Raw genomic sequence first — 17,788 nt, forward strand, 5'->3', positions numbered from 1 at the left:
CAACCCACCACATATCGACCCATCAGTTCTACAGAAAAACATTCAAAACAAGAAAATTTGGAGGGCTGTATGTTAAAGTGTTGAGACAGACAGTAGGAGGAGCTGAGGGGGAAGAAGGGATTATGGAGGAGGACAGGAAAGAGGAGGATTTGGGTCAGGCTGGACAGATGCTGTCTCTGTGTGTAGATTCAGCCGATTACCCTGTTTGGCCTGAAATTAAGCCACCAGCACACATACATAGTTGCTTCAGGGACAGCATATTGTCTTTCACTTTGTATGAGGACAACAAATGAGCTGGACATTGCCAGGTCTTTCCACATCAGACGAGCCCCCTGCGACATATTGGATTGTTTGCATTTCTTTAAAAAATAAATAAATAAAATAAACTCCACCCCATACTTCAATGGCTTATATAATCATAAACAACTGTTTACTTAGTTTGAGGCAATCTTCAGCTGTCAGATAGATAACCTACTTGACTCCAGAGTGCTATGGAAACTGTCAGGATTCCCGTGTGTGTATGTGCATGTGTGTGTGTGCATGCGAGCGATGCGTCTTTTCCAGTGAAGGTTTCAGTGGAGAACCTGGGCAGCCTACACAGGTGGAGCCTCATCAGTGCTGGGAATAAAGAAGGAGCAGAGTCTTTACTCAGTGCTGGATGATTAATGTTTACCGGTTGTCTGGTAGTTACCTGTTATAAGCTGTTCACTATATCCTGTGCATTTGCTAGAAGATTTACAGTCCTTGTGTTTGCTGTCTCGAGGCTGTCTCCTTGGATTCCCAAGAAGAATCAGTTTCACTGTTTTTCCTCCTGTAGGGCTTGCCTTCAAGTTACCCGCGTGCTTGCTCTGCCGTTCCTCATTTCTCCATCTAGCTCCATCAGACCCCTGGGTCTCTGTGTAACCACACTCCTCGCACGGGTCTAAGGATTCATCATCAACCATTCTCCACACAGGAGGACCCTGGCCATCTTTTCCTCCATGCCTCACTCTGAATCATTATAAAGTAAGCTCTCTTATTTCTGCCCACCATTAGCTTTTCTCATTCCAGACGCCACTGATCATGTGATTCTTTCCGTCCTCCAGGAGGATCAAGATCTGTCAGTTGTTTGTTTCTCTGAAAATAAAACCAATTCCTTATTTGAACTCTGATTCTGCAGGTGGGTCAAAAGGTGAAAACCATTGAAATCAGAACTGATTTACTGATTTCAATGTCCTAAGGTCCCAAACTAGCCTAAATCATTAACATTCTTTCTCGTTGCTTGCCAGTAGTTATGGGGAGTTGGCACTGAAAGCTATGCATTACAGCCAGATATCTGTCCTGTGATTTCAGATGCTAGGGCAAATGTGATACCGGGTTCTTACAGTAAGATTTTTGTCAACTTTTGTCCCGGTTTTCACTTTATGTCAATCTTGAGGAACCCCTATTATCAGGATATTTCTGTTGCATGTAGTGTGAATGACCTGGTTCACTCAAAGGGTAGTTGGGAATGCTCTGATCCAAAATCAAGGATATTCGCCATGTTTTATTGTCTTGGTCCGATATCGCAACATGTGAGAGGACAAATAAGAATGTAGACTGTCAATGTGACATAAAGCTAGGGCGGGGCGAGATTGCTGAAAAACATGTTACTACTTAAGGCTTTCATATCAGTCAATATTGATAATTATGGGTTAATTTATTTTTGTTTTAAATATCTGAAATACTGTTAAAATGGTGCTGTAATGTTTTTGTTTTATTCACAGTTTGCTCTCCAGTTCTCGTTTCTCTTTTCTCTCCACACTATTTTGTATTTATTATGAGGCACCATAATGAAACCTGAAACTGCTCCTGCACAAGTTACTCAACAGGTTGTTGTTAGGTAACCAAAGACAGTTTAAGGAGCTAAAGTTTTCCCTCTCCTTACATCCCCCAGAATGCTGATTCTGGATTGGAGTTCACTATATGAACAATGATGATGTTATTGTTTAATACTATTTAAAAATACTTTATTGATCCCAAAGGTCTTGGTAAATTTCTTGTTTAAAATCTAAATGTTGGCAAGTGAAACTGGTTTCTGTGTGGCCTCTTTGGTTTTGAAAATTGGGTTACAATTTTTTTTTAAAGTTTCTTTTTGGCCCCAGTGGCTTTTATTTGACATAAAAGTGGTTATGAGAGAGGGGTAAGATGGTCACCATGTCAGGGCTTGAACTTATGACATGGTGTGTTGTACCCCTGTGTCACCACAGCACCCCAACATTCTACAGCTCTCATGTTATGTTTTTATCCAACTGTAGTGAATTTTGAGCTAACTTTTAAAGGGGCAGTATTATGTAAAATCAACTTTTAAGCTTTACATCATGCTATATCATTTCCTCATCAAAGCCATACCTGGAGTGTTGTCTTGATTCTTTCATGCATCTATCACCATGGGAAATTAAGTCTTTAGTCTCCCATGGTAACCAGTCAGCTGTGCAAAATGCCTGCGTGCACCTAGCGCTGCCTTCAATGAACAGCTCCTCCTCAGAACTGCAGTTTCCAAGCTTCTGCCTCAGAACATCCCTCCACTGCAACTCCCCACTCAGCTCCTTCAACCTAGCCAGCAGCAATTAGCAAACACATGATGGAACTCAGCATCTCATCTCAAAATAGGAGCTACTTCTCAGTGCAACACTGATAAAATAGCCATGAATAGCCATGTTGTGATGACTTCCAGAAGGCAGAGTTTCAAGGTGTTAAATTATTTTTAAGTTGTATTTGGTATGTATAATGCTCTTATGACAACCGAGGGTAACTTGATTGTACTATAAAATGGCACGATGTCCTGGAAAATACAAAATGCTGCCCCTTTAAAATGATGCAATTCAATCTCTTTGTTTGGAGTGCAGGCTTAATCAGTTGTTGATGCTACACCTGGCTATAATAAATAAGATAAGCTACAAATTAGTACTGACCACACATCTCCTGCTGGAGGTTTAGACTGTGATCACTATGCCAGAACTTAAATGCCAAAAGTTTCTCCTTGGAAGAGGAGAGAATGAATACGTTTGTGGGTTGTTTTTTTTTGGGTAATTTTCAGAAAAGCCATTAACCAGAAAATTATTTTTACAAAACTGAGGAAGGTATTTCAGATAAAATGCATGTAAAAACATTGATGGAAACACTACTTCAGTTTACCTCAACATGTAAATCATTACAAATTGAACCAAATGGCATACCTCATGGATGAAATCTCCTATGTCTCCTGGTTGAGGGGCAGCAGAGCGGACGGGGTACTGGTGGTCATGGTGGAGGGGCCTCTCATCCAGACGTCTGATCCCCACTTTGACACACTCTGGCTCCAGGGCATCAGGCTGTTGCAGTTGGCTCAGGTCATAGTCCTAAATGCCCAATAAGAGTCGAATATCTACAGATTAGGATTACACAACATACTTTCCTGTGTATTAAGTGACTGCAAATTAGCCCTCAAAACATGTTTTCTGGAAAAAGCATGGGGTCCTACCATTTACTTTAATGATCTTTAATCTTAAAAACTAAACAGCAACACCAACGTCTCACTTTAAGTACATAATCTGCTTACTATGAGAGCTTCATAGTCACAATCATTTTGTTGCAGTACGGTATTAAATTATAACCCGTATGCTGTCTCAGTTCTTTCCTGCATTACGTTCATCAGCCCATTATCTGACAGGCTATCTGCGTCCTATCATTTAACCTTACCCACAAATAACAATTGCTGTTGCAGTTTGTCAATGTTGTCGATTATAAAAATCCCTTAATGTCAATATTTTTAGTTGACAAATATATTATGCTTTGTCAACTCTGAAAATTCCCTCAAAATTGAACAAAGGTTAGAACTATTGTCTTCTAAATGGTTGTGTGTGGAAAGACTCCTCCTTGCAGTGAGCAGTAGTACGTCTCTTTGTATGTTCCTTTTAAGCCAGTTGGGCTCGCCAACCGTCACTGGCTGGCTCTTGTCTGCACATTAGTGCCAAATAAGATGGGTTTCTAAATATTTCAAATTGTTAAAATGTGGCTAAAGGCATGAATGTACATCAACTTAGGTCGTAACAGATTTGAGGTTCTGAAAGTTTTTGTTACAAAGCAGAAGAAGACCAACGAAAATATTATTCGAACTGAGGCTAGGCACCTATCTGGCCTTATATGGTTTTATGTCTTTCACTCAGGTTTGAACAGCAATACATAATCTTTCGAAGCAGAAAAATGTAGCCTTTGACTCAAAGAAGGAAAACCAGAACAGAGTTCTTTTAGCCTGGACATGTTACAAGAACTCAAATGTAGAATTCTAGACAAGTCATCTTAGGTCTCTCCCACTGTATGGTAGTTACTGGTCACCACACAAGAAAAATGGTTTTCCCAGGATATGTGACAAGAAGAAGCTGGAAAGAGTTCCTGATATGGGTGACATGCCCAACTGCCCAGGGTAGCATCTTGTGAAGGGGCAGCATGGGTGTCTAGTTTTGAAGAAAAAAAGAATGCAAGTGTATTAAAGTGAATGAAAATTAAATGGGTTGCTTTCTTTTTCAGGTTATATGCAACTATAAATGTTGAGTAGTCACGTTTGCAGTGAGACTGATGTCACATACGTCTGTGAAAAAGTTAAAATGTGTGCTGCGTGCCTTTAAATCTCACACATGATCGCTTAATTTCTGGCAGGTCCACTTGCAACTTGACATAGTTAACGTAAATGAGCCACACCACCAGTTACAGACAAGTTATTTTGTAGTTGTATTAGTGTATTCCAAATATTGCATTTGCTTGGATAAAACATGTTTCAAGGTAGAAGAGATTTATGGCTAAATCTGTTACTATTATTGAGGGTTGGCACATTTTACTTTGGGGTGCCCTTTCCTTTCCTGAAGGAGATGTTTGTGGATGACATATGATGTCTGTGCATACCAATTTGTTGTGTGTGCGAGGGTTAGTGTTTACCCAGCAGAAATGTAAAGCGGCTTATGTGAGAAGTTGTTTGGAAAGACAGACAAAATTGTCCAACAGAGAGCAATTAATCCTGTTTCAAGATCCCCTTTTGTACTACTCTTAATCTTTGCTTTGGACAAAAGACTGCAAATTGTGGAAAGTTATGGTGTTTGAGTGTCAGCTATAGAGCTTTCTGTTGTGTGTCTTTGTTTGAAAGTGAATATTTGATGTTAGGGAAGTGGTATTTTAACCAGGATTACTAAGAAAAGTAATCTATGGGGCGTGCTGTGGTGGTGCAGGGGGTTAGCACGCCCCATGTTTGGAGGCTTTCATTGTGGACGTCGCGGGTTCGACTCCCAGTCCCGGCAACCCTTGTTGCATGTCTTCCCCCCAACTCTTTCCTGTCTGCCTACTGTCAAAAATACAAGCCACTACCGCTGCAAAAACTCTTTGGAGGAAAAAAAAGTAATCTATTTTTGTAGACAATGTGTTTGTATGTGAGAGTCATGCTTGTGTTTACCTGATCCTCTTCTCCACCACCCTCCTCATCATATTTGAGGATGTTGTCTCGGACATCGTCCTCTGGGTCGATCAGAAGTTGCTTGGCCTGACGCTCTTTATCCCTCCTCTTCATCCACATCACAAAGAGGAGTACCAGCACTACAAGGCAAGACGGATGAGGAAACTATTAAATGTGAGAAACAAATCAATCTTCAGTGAACATCTTTGGCTGTGGGGCAGGGTCCTGCTGTGCAATCTAAAAGAATTAAACTTCCTCAGAAACCCAGTAGAGAGAAAGAGAACAACAGATAACAGGAGACTATTTTCATTTTAAGAATCTAATCCATAATAAATCAGCTTGAAGTCTTAACGTTCTGCTAAAATTACTTTGGATTCAGTGCTTTATGAAACAAAAAAGCTGTGTGTGTTTGCCCTAGTATTTACATGTATTTTTATCTAAGCATTTAACATTTGGCAAAATAAAAAACTAACAGACTGCAGCAACTGTTCCTGAGCTCTAACTTGTTTCAATTTATTTCTGGCCAGAACAACAATTGGAAATCAGGAAGATCCGAATTAGTTGTGAATAACAATTCAAATCCAAATTATTGGCTTAAATATACATTTTCAAACTTGATTATTTTGTAGGAATGGTTTACAGAAAGGGGACTGCACAGTGGTGCACTGTTGCCTTGCAGCAAGAAAGTCCTGGGTTCCATTCCCAACCTGCCGACTTTCTACACGAAGTTTGCATGTTCTCCCTGTGCATGCGTGGGTTCTCTCCGGATACTTTGGCTTCTTCCCACAGTCCAAAAACATGACTGCCTCTCTAAATTTTCCCGAGCTGTGTGTGTGTGTGTGTGCATGGTTGTTGGTCCTGTCTGTCTCTGTGTTGCTCTGCGACAGACTGACAACCTGTCCAGCATGTACCAAGCCTCTCGCCTGGAACGTTTGCTGCAGATAAGCACCAGCACCTCCTGATCCCACTTTAATACACTTGCATTCTTTTTTTCTTCAAACTAGAAAATGGATGGATGGGTTTACAGAATGTACAGAATGAACAATAAAAATGTATAATATGGTTGTTTAATTTTCAAGTCGACTTGGAATCCAGTTATTTTGTTTTACAATTTAATTCAATTCAATTTATTTAGTGCCAATTGACAACCCAGGTAATCAATCTGTTCTAATCATATGTAAATTCCATATGATCCCAGTTATCAAACAATGCAGTCAAGTTTAGTGTTCTCCTCCAATCTGTTACCAAATGTTTCCTGTTCAAGGAAACCCAGCAGATTGGATTGACTTGAAGAATTGCTTTTTCCTGCATGAACATGCATGCATTGTGTTGTTGACAGTTTCAATATAGTTATTTCTTCTTTAGGATGGCAAATTTTAAAATATGAAACTCTCATGAAATAACGTAGTATCCCATGACACACCCATGAACAAAATATAAGTAGGCGGCATTGACTCCATTAGTATGGTGTCATGGTTTCATCCAGCCAAGCTTCTGCTGATTGAAAATGACAAAGATGTAATGTTTAATAAAACCAGTTTAAATAACTTGGTCTGGAATCATTTACATCAGGGTGTAGAGAAAAGAATGAACAAACTCTGTTTCCAGTTTAAGATTGGAGTTTTAAAACTTTTATAAAAGAAAACACACTTACAAAGATTTTTTTTCACTGCCTTTCGAAAAAGACAAATACAATTACAAGTCTTCTGAAAGTAGAAGGTGAAACACTTTTTTTATGACCTTTCATCAACCTTTTTTCAATAGTCATAGTTCATAGTATTTCACACACCCAGTTATTTTTACTCAAGGACAAACTTTGGTGGCCCCATTTGGTAGACTAAAGTAAGATTAAGAAGTTTTTTGGAAGAACAAGTGGCCTGTGTGACTAGAATACATACACGGAAAAATCCAGACAAAGGTAGCAGATGACAATCAGCATTTAGGACTGTGCAGATTCATGTTTCAGATGTAGAATGATCTGCAGCTATATTTTCTACAGAAATCAAACTTTATTTTATTTATTAGAATATTGTGTTTTGTTTATCCAAATTACAATTATTGACAATTATGGTAGTCAAGGTGAAAGGGAAATGTTTTGCAAAGAAAATAAAAATATAGTAGAAAAAATATCTACATTTTATGGCCCACAATTACCTTCATCTTGAAGGTTTTGAGACATGTGGTGTAAAGTTTGGTCACTGCTGGTTTACAGTGTCTACTTTTCATTGATTAGATCTGGTTCCAGTGCAATGTGCTTTCAGAGCCTGTCAAAAATGATGGAATCCTACTTTTATAGGATACTCAGACCATTAAATTATTTTATGAGAAAAACAACAACAACAAAATCAACTAAGTTAACATATAAATGCTCAATCTGAATAGAACATCTTTCTAAAAATGAAGTGACATTAGTTCAGTAAATCAGTTTTGCATCATATCAGTGAAAGTAAAATAACTGTTATAAAAGTGATTTAATAATCTTGACCAGTCAGGGGTCATATATGCAATGTCTTTAAAAGAGACACTCACCTAATAGTATGATGATACAGATGAGGATCGAGATAATAGCACCAGTGCCCAATCCAGCGGCAATCATTTTCTCCATGTCCACACAGTCTCCATGGCGATCACAGGGACAGACCTTGACCCTCAGGAAGGATGTGTTAGACATAGGCAGATTGCCAGAATCTGTGATCACAACGGGGAGCTCATAGATGCCACTGGCAAGAGAACTGATCCGCAGGTGAAGCTGGGCGGACTCGCCTATAATATGAGATTATATGATATGAGGAGGAAAGATAAAAGAAACAGAAGGACTTTTCCACTGAGATGCCCACCATTGCATGAGTGTGGTGATGATAGCTATTTAACAAACTGGGGATTATTTGCTTTACAGACGTTGGAGCACTGTGGCTACTCTGTCTGAGACCTCGTGTCCATATGAAAGTTCTGCTTCTAACCGCTTCAGGAAAGTAAAACCAGTTCCTTATCTGCAACATTTCTTCTCTAATATTTCTGAGTTGCTTTGAATTTCTGGGTTACAGATGACATAGTAGTGACGTCATGTAATGCAGATGACAGTTAGGAAGTAAATGCAGCTTGTCGACTTTGTCAAAGTTCAAAGAACAATTTTCAGTTTGATTTGTTACCATACCAACAGTCTGATGCTATGAGTTTAATCTTTGAGTTTGAGCTCTGTTTACAAATACAAATTAGTAAACTGCGATTATAATTACTGCTTTTTAGGTTGGACATTTAAACTACGTAGATTTATTGATATCACAGATATCAATAAATCTACAAAGCTGTTAGAGGTGCTGATGTTTTTAGCAGCAAATGGGGCCCTTAAGTCAAATTCTGCTCCAGACCTCTTGCACTCTTGGACCGGCCTTGCATGATGAGTTCAATCTGCTGCACTGCGCAGAGATGCTCAACAAACGGGAGATTTAATTAAATGCCGCTAGTGTGACTTTAGTAGCTCTTCCATTTTGTGTCTGTTGAGTTTTCAATAAGGGCCACAGAAACTGTTGCTCGAGTTTATGGGTCGACTTTCTCACATCTCCGCGCAGCTGCGCACATTAACTCTGTCTGACTAAGTGGACAAAGCATTTGATATGGTTTGATGCATCATGTAACTGGAAAAATAATATGAAAATAATAATAAAATAATATAAAACCAGCGTGATGCGTGACTGAGAGGCGAGCACGAAAGCTCATCACCAGGCTGAACCTGCATGATGAGATTAGTGCTGGTTCTTTAATCACTAATGTACCGGTCAACCTGGAACATATACATCAATTTTACCAGTCCAGCGCATCTCAACATACGCTGTGCAGCATGTTGAAATGGAAAAGCCACACAAAATTCTTCGTCCACAAATATAAATCATACTGTATAAGTTATTCCTGCGGATCACGTAGAGCTGTGCACCCGGAGCTAAGTGGGGTTTAAACTCCTACCTTGATCAAAAACTCTGGAAAGAAACACAATTCCTCACAGGGGGTTAATGTAAATATCCATACAGGTCAGCCTGTGTCTAGTTTGAGTGAAAGGAGGCGCGTGCGTTCTGCGAAGAGGTTAACTTAATCCAGCTGCTGCAGTGCGCGAGGCAACGAGCAGAGACGATTGGTCCGGCTTTAAATGCATGAACAATACACCTGTGTTCTCTAAACATATCTTTTAGGAATAAATATGTTCTGCCAGTGAATCCTCAGAGCAACAGAGATGCTTGCAATCTGGCCAAGCCTTGCAGTGGGGCAAGCAAAGCATGGCTATAATACATTGGGGGAAACCCTGTTTTTATTGTTTTTAATTTGTTCTTCAGGTTCTTCCACCATCATATGGTGTAAAGTTCTGTTCTATCCATTCATCTTTTTTCAGAAACTCCTGATCATTCCTAGAACTTCTATAGAAATGTGGACTGTAGACAGTGACATTAACGTTGGGGACGTCTGTGCTGATGCCACATGTTTAGCATTGAGATGCTATTTTACAATTGGATAGCATCACTAGTAGGCTAATTTCATAGAGACTTGTCCAACATTTAATCAAGAGAAGCAGCTTTGTTGTCAACTGCTGTTGTTTGCAAAGGTTTCTTGTGTGTCAGAGTTACAGATGTATCACTTCTGATACCTTTATATGTAAAAAATGCGATAAATTATGTTAAATATTTATGTAATCAATTTATTCAAAATTAGTGCTTCCATCCATTGATCTTTTACCAAAGAATGGATTTTCCCATTGAGCAGAGCTATCAAAGCAGCCTGGTATATTAATGTATGTCAAAACCCTGGAAACTTGAGACAGTTTATCTTGCACTCACCATTCAGGCGACTGAGGGTCCAGTTGCGACGTACATCTGATGGACGACTTGCCAGCTCAAACACAAAGGGTCCAGCATTGGGAGTCAAGTCGGGGTCATTGGCTGTGATATTTAAGGAGTTTGCATCTGGTTTCTCACACATTTCCACTTCAGGAGGGAACACATTGGGCGCATTATCATTTATGTCAAGCAGGTGAATCTGAAGGGTTCCTGTACCAGTGGCAGGAGGAATGCCTGACAATAAAAAAAAATTATGAGCTTTAATATGTACCAAACATAGCAAGCACACTTCTCAGAACTTTGGTAGATTGGATTTTCATGTAGGAAAGAGGACGTACTTGAATTTGAGTTAAATATTCAAAAGAAAACCACTGCTTGGGATACTTTCCTATGCATGATTTTGTTACGGATGATAAATACCACTCCCCTTTTAACAATTCTCTTCAAAACACCATAACAGACTAAATAACTGCAAACTTCTGTCTATAAATATGTGGTACATTGATCCAGTTTTCATGCTACTAAATGTAATAAATTGGAAAAGTCTCTTATTGAACAAAAAAAGTACAACTAATAAACATCAAGTACTGGAGCTTAAAGTTAGAAAGTGTGAATCTACACACTTTTATATGTAGGTATGCAGAGAATGCATTATTTATTATATAGTATAATGCATAATTCAAGACAACAATGAAGTGAACTAGAGAAAAGAAGTACAACATCTTGTGAATTGATGCAAAATAAACAACCTACTCTTGAACGTCAACAAGAGAAAAGAGATCAATGTCGACTTCAGAAGATCTTGACCAAACCACACACCACTCCTCATTAACGACAAAGCAGTGGAGATGGTTAACAGCACTAAGTTCCTGGGGTTCACATTACAAACAACCTCAGCTGGACACCTCACATCACTTCACTGGTGAAAAAAAGAAGCAGCGCCTGCACTTTCTGAGACGAATGAGAAGGGCTTCCCTCCCGCCTCCCATCCTCTCCACCTTCTACAGAGAAGCCATTGAGAGTCTGCTGACCAGCAGCATCTCCATTTGGTCTGGGAGCAACAACTCAGACTGGAAGTCCCTGCAAAGAGTGGTGAAGACAGTGGAGAGGATAATTTGGTCTCCACTCTTCCCTTTCTATACCATTGCACACAGATGCTGCTTAGCCAGGGCAAACCAGATCCTCTCTCACTCCATCCATCCTCTCCATGGTCTGTTCATCTGGTCGGCATCTGGCAGGAGATTCCACAGCATCCACTGCAGAACAGCCAGACTCAGAAATAGCTGTCTCCCACTGACCATCAGACTGCTCAATAGTCCCATCACTGAAACTGTCTAAGACTACTTGAAAATATTAAATTATATATATCTAACAACACAGTGCTATTTGTTAATTATGTAATTAAAGTCACACTTGTGTTTCTGTGTGTGCTCCGGTGGCCAAACAATATTTCATTGCCAATTTTACTTATGTTTCTTTGAGCAATGACAATAAGTCTAAGTCTAAAAACTGCATATATTTGAATTTTTCTTTGTATGCAAGAATGTGAATCAGTTGATGTGCCTCAATGTGGTTTGGGGTCAATGATCTCTCCCCTGTGTATGACAATGGCAGAAGATATAGTAAGACACGGAGTACAGCAGTCTCTGTGTGTGTTAGGTCAAGTGAATCAACTGAGCTAAATGGCATTCTTCATCAATGTTCCACTGGAACAGAGATGACTCTCTCCACTTCCTAAAAGCACAGTTGAGGGAAGAACAAGAGGGAAGAACTCCCTTCAGATCTGAGGACGATTTCTGAGATCTGTTGTAATCCTGCAACAACCCAAGAATCAGCATTGGATAATCAATCTGTTGTCTACTGAAGACATATTGCCACTACAACACAACACTCCATACAGACTTTCATGTCAGAATGATGTGAAGAACACTGATAACATTATCCACTTTGGTGATTTCAGCAGTAATCTCCCATAAAAGTTCAGTCATGTCCAATTTTAGTTTTTCGAAAGAGATAGTTTGACAGTTTTTTAACCTTCAGTTGAGAAATTAATGCATAAACATGAGTACTACTAATATTTAATTTTATACCTCAAGTCTTAAAACTACATTAAGGTCCAGTCTAACATGGTGAATATGCAAGGGATGTTTAACAGAAACTATTTTATTTTGATCTGTGCATTCTGTCTCTTCTCTTAAGATTTCAATTTTAGATGTCAACAAGGATGAAAACAGATAGATACAGATTGTTTTTTGGCTCTTTGGCTGTATGCTTTGGGTCATTGTCCACTTGGAAGACCTGTTTGCACCCAGGCTTTGATTTCCTAACAAATGTCTTTGGATGTCATTTCAACATTTCATTCCACATAGTTCCATATTACTTTCATCAGACCTCAAGAAATGTCTCAGAACATGAATATGTGTGCATCTGCAAACACCAATTTGACTTTTTATGATTTTATTTTTTGGCACAACAGCTTCCTAAAAAAATCTCTGACATATTCTTTCTCATATTATTGTTGAATTTAGCAAATAGAAATAATGTTGGTAATTACAAATATGTTTGATCTGACCTAAAAAAGTCAGTCTTTTATTTAGTATATGAAAACTTCTGGTTTTAAGTGAAAGTTAAATCACTGTAATAGTATCTTTGTTCTTTAGAAATTCAGATACTTTAGATAGGAGAATAAAAAAGTAAGCATGAAAACAAGAATGCTATGGTCAATTTTCATTTTTTCATACTCATCCAAACTTGCCAACAGGTCATGCTTTTCTACATTAATGAATCCCTCTCACTGAAGAAAAAATTAAACAAAACATTGGAGATAAACTTGTTTCTCTTAAAATACAGAGTAGCTAATTATTTTGTAAATTTATGTCATTTACACATAAATTTCAAATCTGTGAAATGATTTTAATGATAGTATTGTTGACTGAAATCAGGAAATGTCAGCTTTTTCTTCTTTGCATTCCTCCACTTCAGATCTGTTAAATGCACCAAGAAGATCGACTGCAGCCTAATTCAGGACAGTTCTTAGTATAATTAATCAGAATTGGCAGGATAGGCTTTTTAAAGATCAGATGTCAGCTTGAAAACCACAACCAGGTAGCTCTAAAATGAAGCACCACAATAGCCAATAAAAGAATTCCCTGGGTGGCACAAATAATAATGTAAGTCAACTGAAACCCTCATTGGACAAGCAAGTCCAAGGACTTGCTTGTCAAAGACTCCCTCCCAAGTGGATTGTTCCACTTGGATTGATGTTAAGTTATGGGTGTGAGACTTCAAACAAACTCTAAAGCCAGTGAGCAGTAGTATCATTTGTTAGAGTAAAAACTTTTTTAAAAATTCTAAAATTTATAGGAGGCCAATGTTGAGATGCGTGAAAGGGTTAACTTTTCCAAACTAGGGGACTGCAATAATCTAATTGCAGCAACACAAATAAATGTTATTTCTGTTATCAGATCAGAGCAGGGAAGTTCTGTGAATGCCTATTGTAATTGCAAGATTTCTTAGTATTTTTTTCAACAAAGTACACATCTTTTTGGTGGCCTATAAATATTAAAAAAAATATATTAAAAAACAAAAATTTTGGGATTCTAGTGAAATTGCAAAGGGGGTTGGCCAAACTGCTCTACAGCGTTCCCTAACATGAGATAGGACAATCCATAAGTCGTACATATCTGAAATTTGGTATACAGGTAGCTCCCCCCCAAAAAATCAAGAAAAAAAATCTCTTCGAGATACCTTCTGAAATGTACAGGGAGGCAGCCATATTGGGCCAAAGGGCAAATTCTGCCGATTTTTCATTTTTTCACCCAAGGAAGAGTTTAACAAACTCTACCTGGTTGTGGTTTTCAAGCTGACGTCTGATCTTTGAAAACAAACTCTTCCTTGGGTTCTGGCATACATTTGCAAATGGCACTGACTTCATCAGAAAACATGGATCTGGGGCACTACTGGGATACAGTGGGGACAATACTGGGACATTACTATTGAGACACTTCTTGAACACCACTGGGACACCATTGGAACATTGCTGGGACAGTACTGGGACACTACTCAGCCAGTATTTGGACATTGCTGGGACACCACTGAGACACTACTGGGACCCTGCTGCACAAGTTGAGACAGATAAACTTCTGCTGTCATTGGGACAATCCACATGTCTCACCATTATCAGAAGCTGTGAAAGTAACATTGTAGAGGTTGTTCTTGACAAAGGTAGACTCTCGATCAAGGATGGCGATGGTGGAAATCCTTCCGTATACTGGGTCAATATCCAGCCAGCTGGCTGGGTCATAGATCTTGGAGTATCTGAGGTCAGAGAGAGAGACGCAACCTGAGAAGCCAATATGAAGCAGTTTTTGTTTCTGTCCAAATGAATATATCCTACGCAGGACCTGGAGACCGGAAGAGACGATCACAACTTAATAAAGCATGTTCATTGGATATAATACTAATCTGAACACAATATAATTAAATCTACATAGATTTGTTTTTAATGAAGCCATAAACTTTCATCCATGCTCTTATGCGAAAAATAAAAAATCACAATGGGCTTCCTTAATTTGATTTTTCTATAATTTAGATCATCTCTCTATTCTTCTGTCCGGGTGTTGTCTGAAATTTGACAGTTTTATAAAGAAATACCAGAGATGCAGCAACAACCTGACAGAGCTCATCAAAACAATAAACAAAAATATGTAAACAGGATGCTCCAGCTGCCCAGCATACTGTCATTTTGAGGGCCTGAGCATTAACCCTCTCCAGGCAGGTGTTGCAGATTTGCAACAACTTAGCAAGTCTTTGCAAGTAATTTGAGCCTGAGAGGTTTAATGTAGGTACACTTGTATGTTTTTGTGAACACAGTGGGTCCACCATTCACCATTCATTCAATGCCCCACATTGAGAAAATAACAGTGGGATCCATCAAGAAAGGATTTGCATGTTAATGAGCCAATAACTGCGCAGGCTCATGTTCACATTTATTTCATAATATTATTATGAATAACATAAGTTTTGTCTTATTATAGCTGAAAAGTTTTGAACATGTTATTTTATTCTCTGGTGTTATTTTCTCTCTGGCCTATTGAACTTGGATAATTTCAGTTATTTAGAAATACAACAGAGGGTTGAAGGCATAGCGTTTGTTGTCTAGTTACTGAACTTTCTTCAAATTCATAAATGTACATAGATTTGCACAATATTTTATTAGAACTGCATGACTTTGGTCAAAGTTTTGCGGTTTCCTTCCACAAGCTTCTTCCAACAGTTACATGGAAGAAGCTCATCCAAAAGCCATTCCTGCAGATGGTCATTTGGATGACCTCGTTGACTGTGAGATGTTGCTTTATTGTTTCCACATCACTTTCTTTTTTATTCTTGACACCATCTACGCTATGGTGCCTTCCAGTTGGGTTTTTATATCTAAACACTTCCATTTTCATTCTGAAGAGTAAAATGATTGGTTGTTTTTGTTTGATTTTGCACCAGACACAGCTCTATTTGATGTGTTGCTTTAAAAAGTATACACTGCTAAGGCTCAATTTAAACCAAACGTTTTGAAGTAACCCAGCATTGTGGCTCAAAAAGTTGCTGTTGCAAAGAATAAAATACAAATTTAAAAGTCTGAGTGAACCAGGGCACACATAAGCAGTAGACACTAGAATGATAAAATAAACATAACAAATAAACAAATCTCAAATAGACAAAAACAATAAATAGTGACAATCCCTCACAAACAAACACTATTTTTTATCCTTGTTTTTTTTTATACTTTTAGAGAGTGATTTAATTTAATCCGGCGGAGCAGGAGCCGAAGCCGGAGCGGAATCCGGCGGAGCAGGAGCCGAAGCCGGAGCGGGGTCCGGCGGAGCAGGAGCCGAAGCCGGAGGCGGGGTCCGGCGGAGCAGGAGCCGAAGCCGGAGCGGGGTCCGGCGGAGCAGGAGCCGAAGCCGGAGCGGAGTCCGGCCGAGCAGGAACGGCAGCCGGAGCGGTGTCCGGCGGAGCAGGAACGGCAGCCGGAGCGGTGTCCGGCGGAGCAGGAACGGCAGCCGGAGCGGGGTCCGGCGGAGCGGCACGAGGAGCTGAGGATGGAGCTGGGGCTGGAACTGGAGCCCAATGTTTTTGCTGGACGAACTCATCATAAAGTTCAAAAACTAGCTCCAGCATGGAAGAGTCTCTTTTAAACAACTTGAAGAGCTGATTGAAATATTCCTCTGAATTTATTTGGAAACCGGCTGAAATTAGAAACGGAGGAGCGTTGATGGTGGCTGTCGGGGCGTGAATTTGTGAATTCGCCATGTCATAGTCCGACGGTAGTCCCATTTCCTCCAGCAGCAGCGGAGAAGGCAGGATCTCCACATCCTTGTAGAGATTCTTCTGTGCCAGCTCCAACTGCTGCTGGATCCAGTCCTCATGGTCCATCTGGGCTCTGTATCTCTTACGCCTCACCATAATTCCTTTCTTGGTCGGGTCCTTCTGTCATGAAGTGGGGAGTAGTGAGGTGGTGAGGCAGGTGCTGGAGACCCAGATATGGTGAATAATGAAATATTTAATGAAAACAAGTCCACAAAAACACAGAGTCCGCGGCCAGGCAGCACGGCTGAGCGGAAGCCAGGGCTCAACGCCGGTAGCAACTGGTCATACAGGCGGCTAAACACACAACGGCAGACAGAGGCAAAAGTACGACAAGGACCCGACGAGGAACAAAGGACACAGGAGGGACTAAATACACTGAGGGTAATCAAGGGAACAAGACACACCTGGGAACAATCAAGGGGAAGACAGGACAACGAGGAGACTCAGGACACAGAAACAGAATAAAACACAGAAAAACACCAAACCTGACACTCATTCAACTAGTACATTTTCTTTGGTCTTTCATAGTGCACCACATATTTGCTACTTTGCGATTTCTTACCTAATAGTCTGCCTCATGAAGCGGTCAGGATCCTGGGCAGTGAAAGTTGTGAGCAAAGATCCAGCTGGCAGACCTTCTTCCAGTTTAATAGTCTTGGGGTTGGGACTGAACTCTGGACTCTCGTTGATGTCCAGGATTCTCACAGACACAGTTGCTGTGGACTGACGAGGGATGTGGATGCCACGGGCCAATGGGATTTCATTTTCTGCCTCCACGGTTAACATGTATGAACGGGTCAACTCAAAATCTACTGGCTGGCACAAGAACAAAGACAAAAATTTTCTGCCGCAACAATTCATACTTTTCCAAACTTGTATTACTAAAATTTTCAAGCATTTTGGACATTTATGTACAATACATTACGCCTTTTGGGTTTTATGGTCTTTGAAAAAAAATAACTCAAATGCCTTCTGACTAAAAACCTTATCAAAACAACTTCACTATTAAGTATCAGAAGAAAAATGCTGGAATTTAGTTTTTCCTTCTTCAGTGAGCTTCCCAGAGTCTGATCTTATACTCCTGGTGGGTGTGACAACAGCAGGCAGTGAGGTCTGAACTCATTATTTTGTAACGTGTTGCTGACGTTGGACCACTTTTTTG

General features: G+C 39.7%; 1 protein-coding gene across 2 annotated transcripts in view; it reads right to left on the bottom strand.

The window, feature by feature from the left end:
* The window catches only part of LOC129379667 (cadherin-2-like), a 64,797-nt gene that overhangs the window by 7,823 nt on the left and 39,186 nt on the right, over window positions 1–17,788 (bottom strand). Inside the window, exons 10-16 of one of the 2 annotated variants that reach the window (XM_055060458.1) lie at window positions 17,189–17,442; window positions 14,438–14,580; window positions 10,264–10,497; window positions 7,970–8,203; window positions 5,441–5,580; window positions 3,198–3,359; window positions 2,384–2,574 (exon numbers count right to left, since the gene is read on the bottom strand). In XM_055060458.1, the coding sequence (XP_054916433.1) occupies window positions 2,503–2,574; window positions 3,198–3,359; window positions 5,441–5,580; window positions 7,970–8,203; window positions 10,264–10,497; window positions 14,438–14,580; window positions 17,189–17,442 (1,239 nt within the window). In that variant the 3' untranslated portion in view covers window positions 2,384–2,502. Of the gene's footprint in view, window positions 1–2,383; window positions 2,575–3,197; window positions 3,360–5,440; window positions 5,581–7,969; window positions 8,204–10,263; window positions 10,498–14,437; window positions 14,581–17,188; window positions 17,443–17,788 lie in introns of those variants that run through there. The other variant, XM_055060457.1, reaches the window with a different exon arrangement.

The sequence above is a fragment of the Poeciliopsis prolifica genome, unplaced genomic scaffold (genome assembly GCF_027474105.1).
Source record: "Poeciliopsis prolifica strain line A6 unplaced genomic scaffold, Auburn_PproV2 SCAFFOLD060, whole genome shotgun sequence".
In the NCBI taxonomy this organism is placed as follows: Eukaryota; Metazoa; Chordata; class Actinopteri; order Cyprinodontiformes; family Poeciliidae; genus Poeciliopsis; species Poeciliopsis prolifica.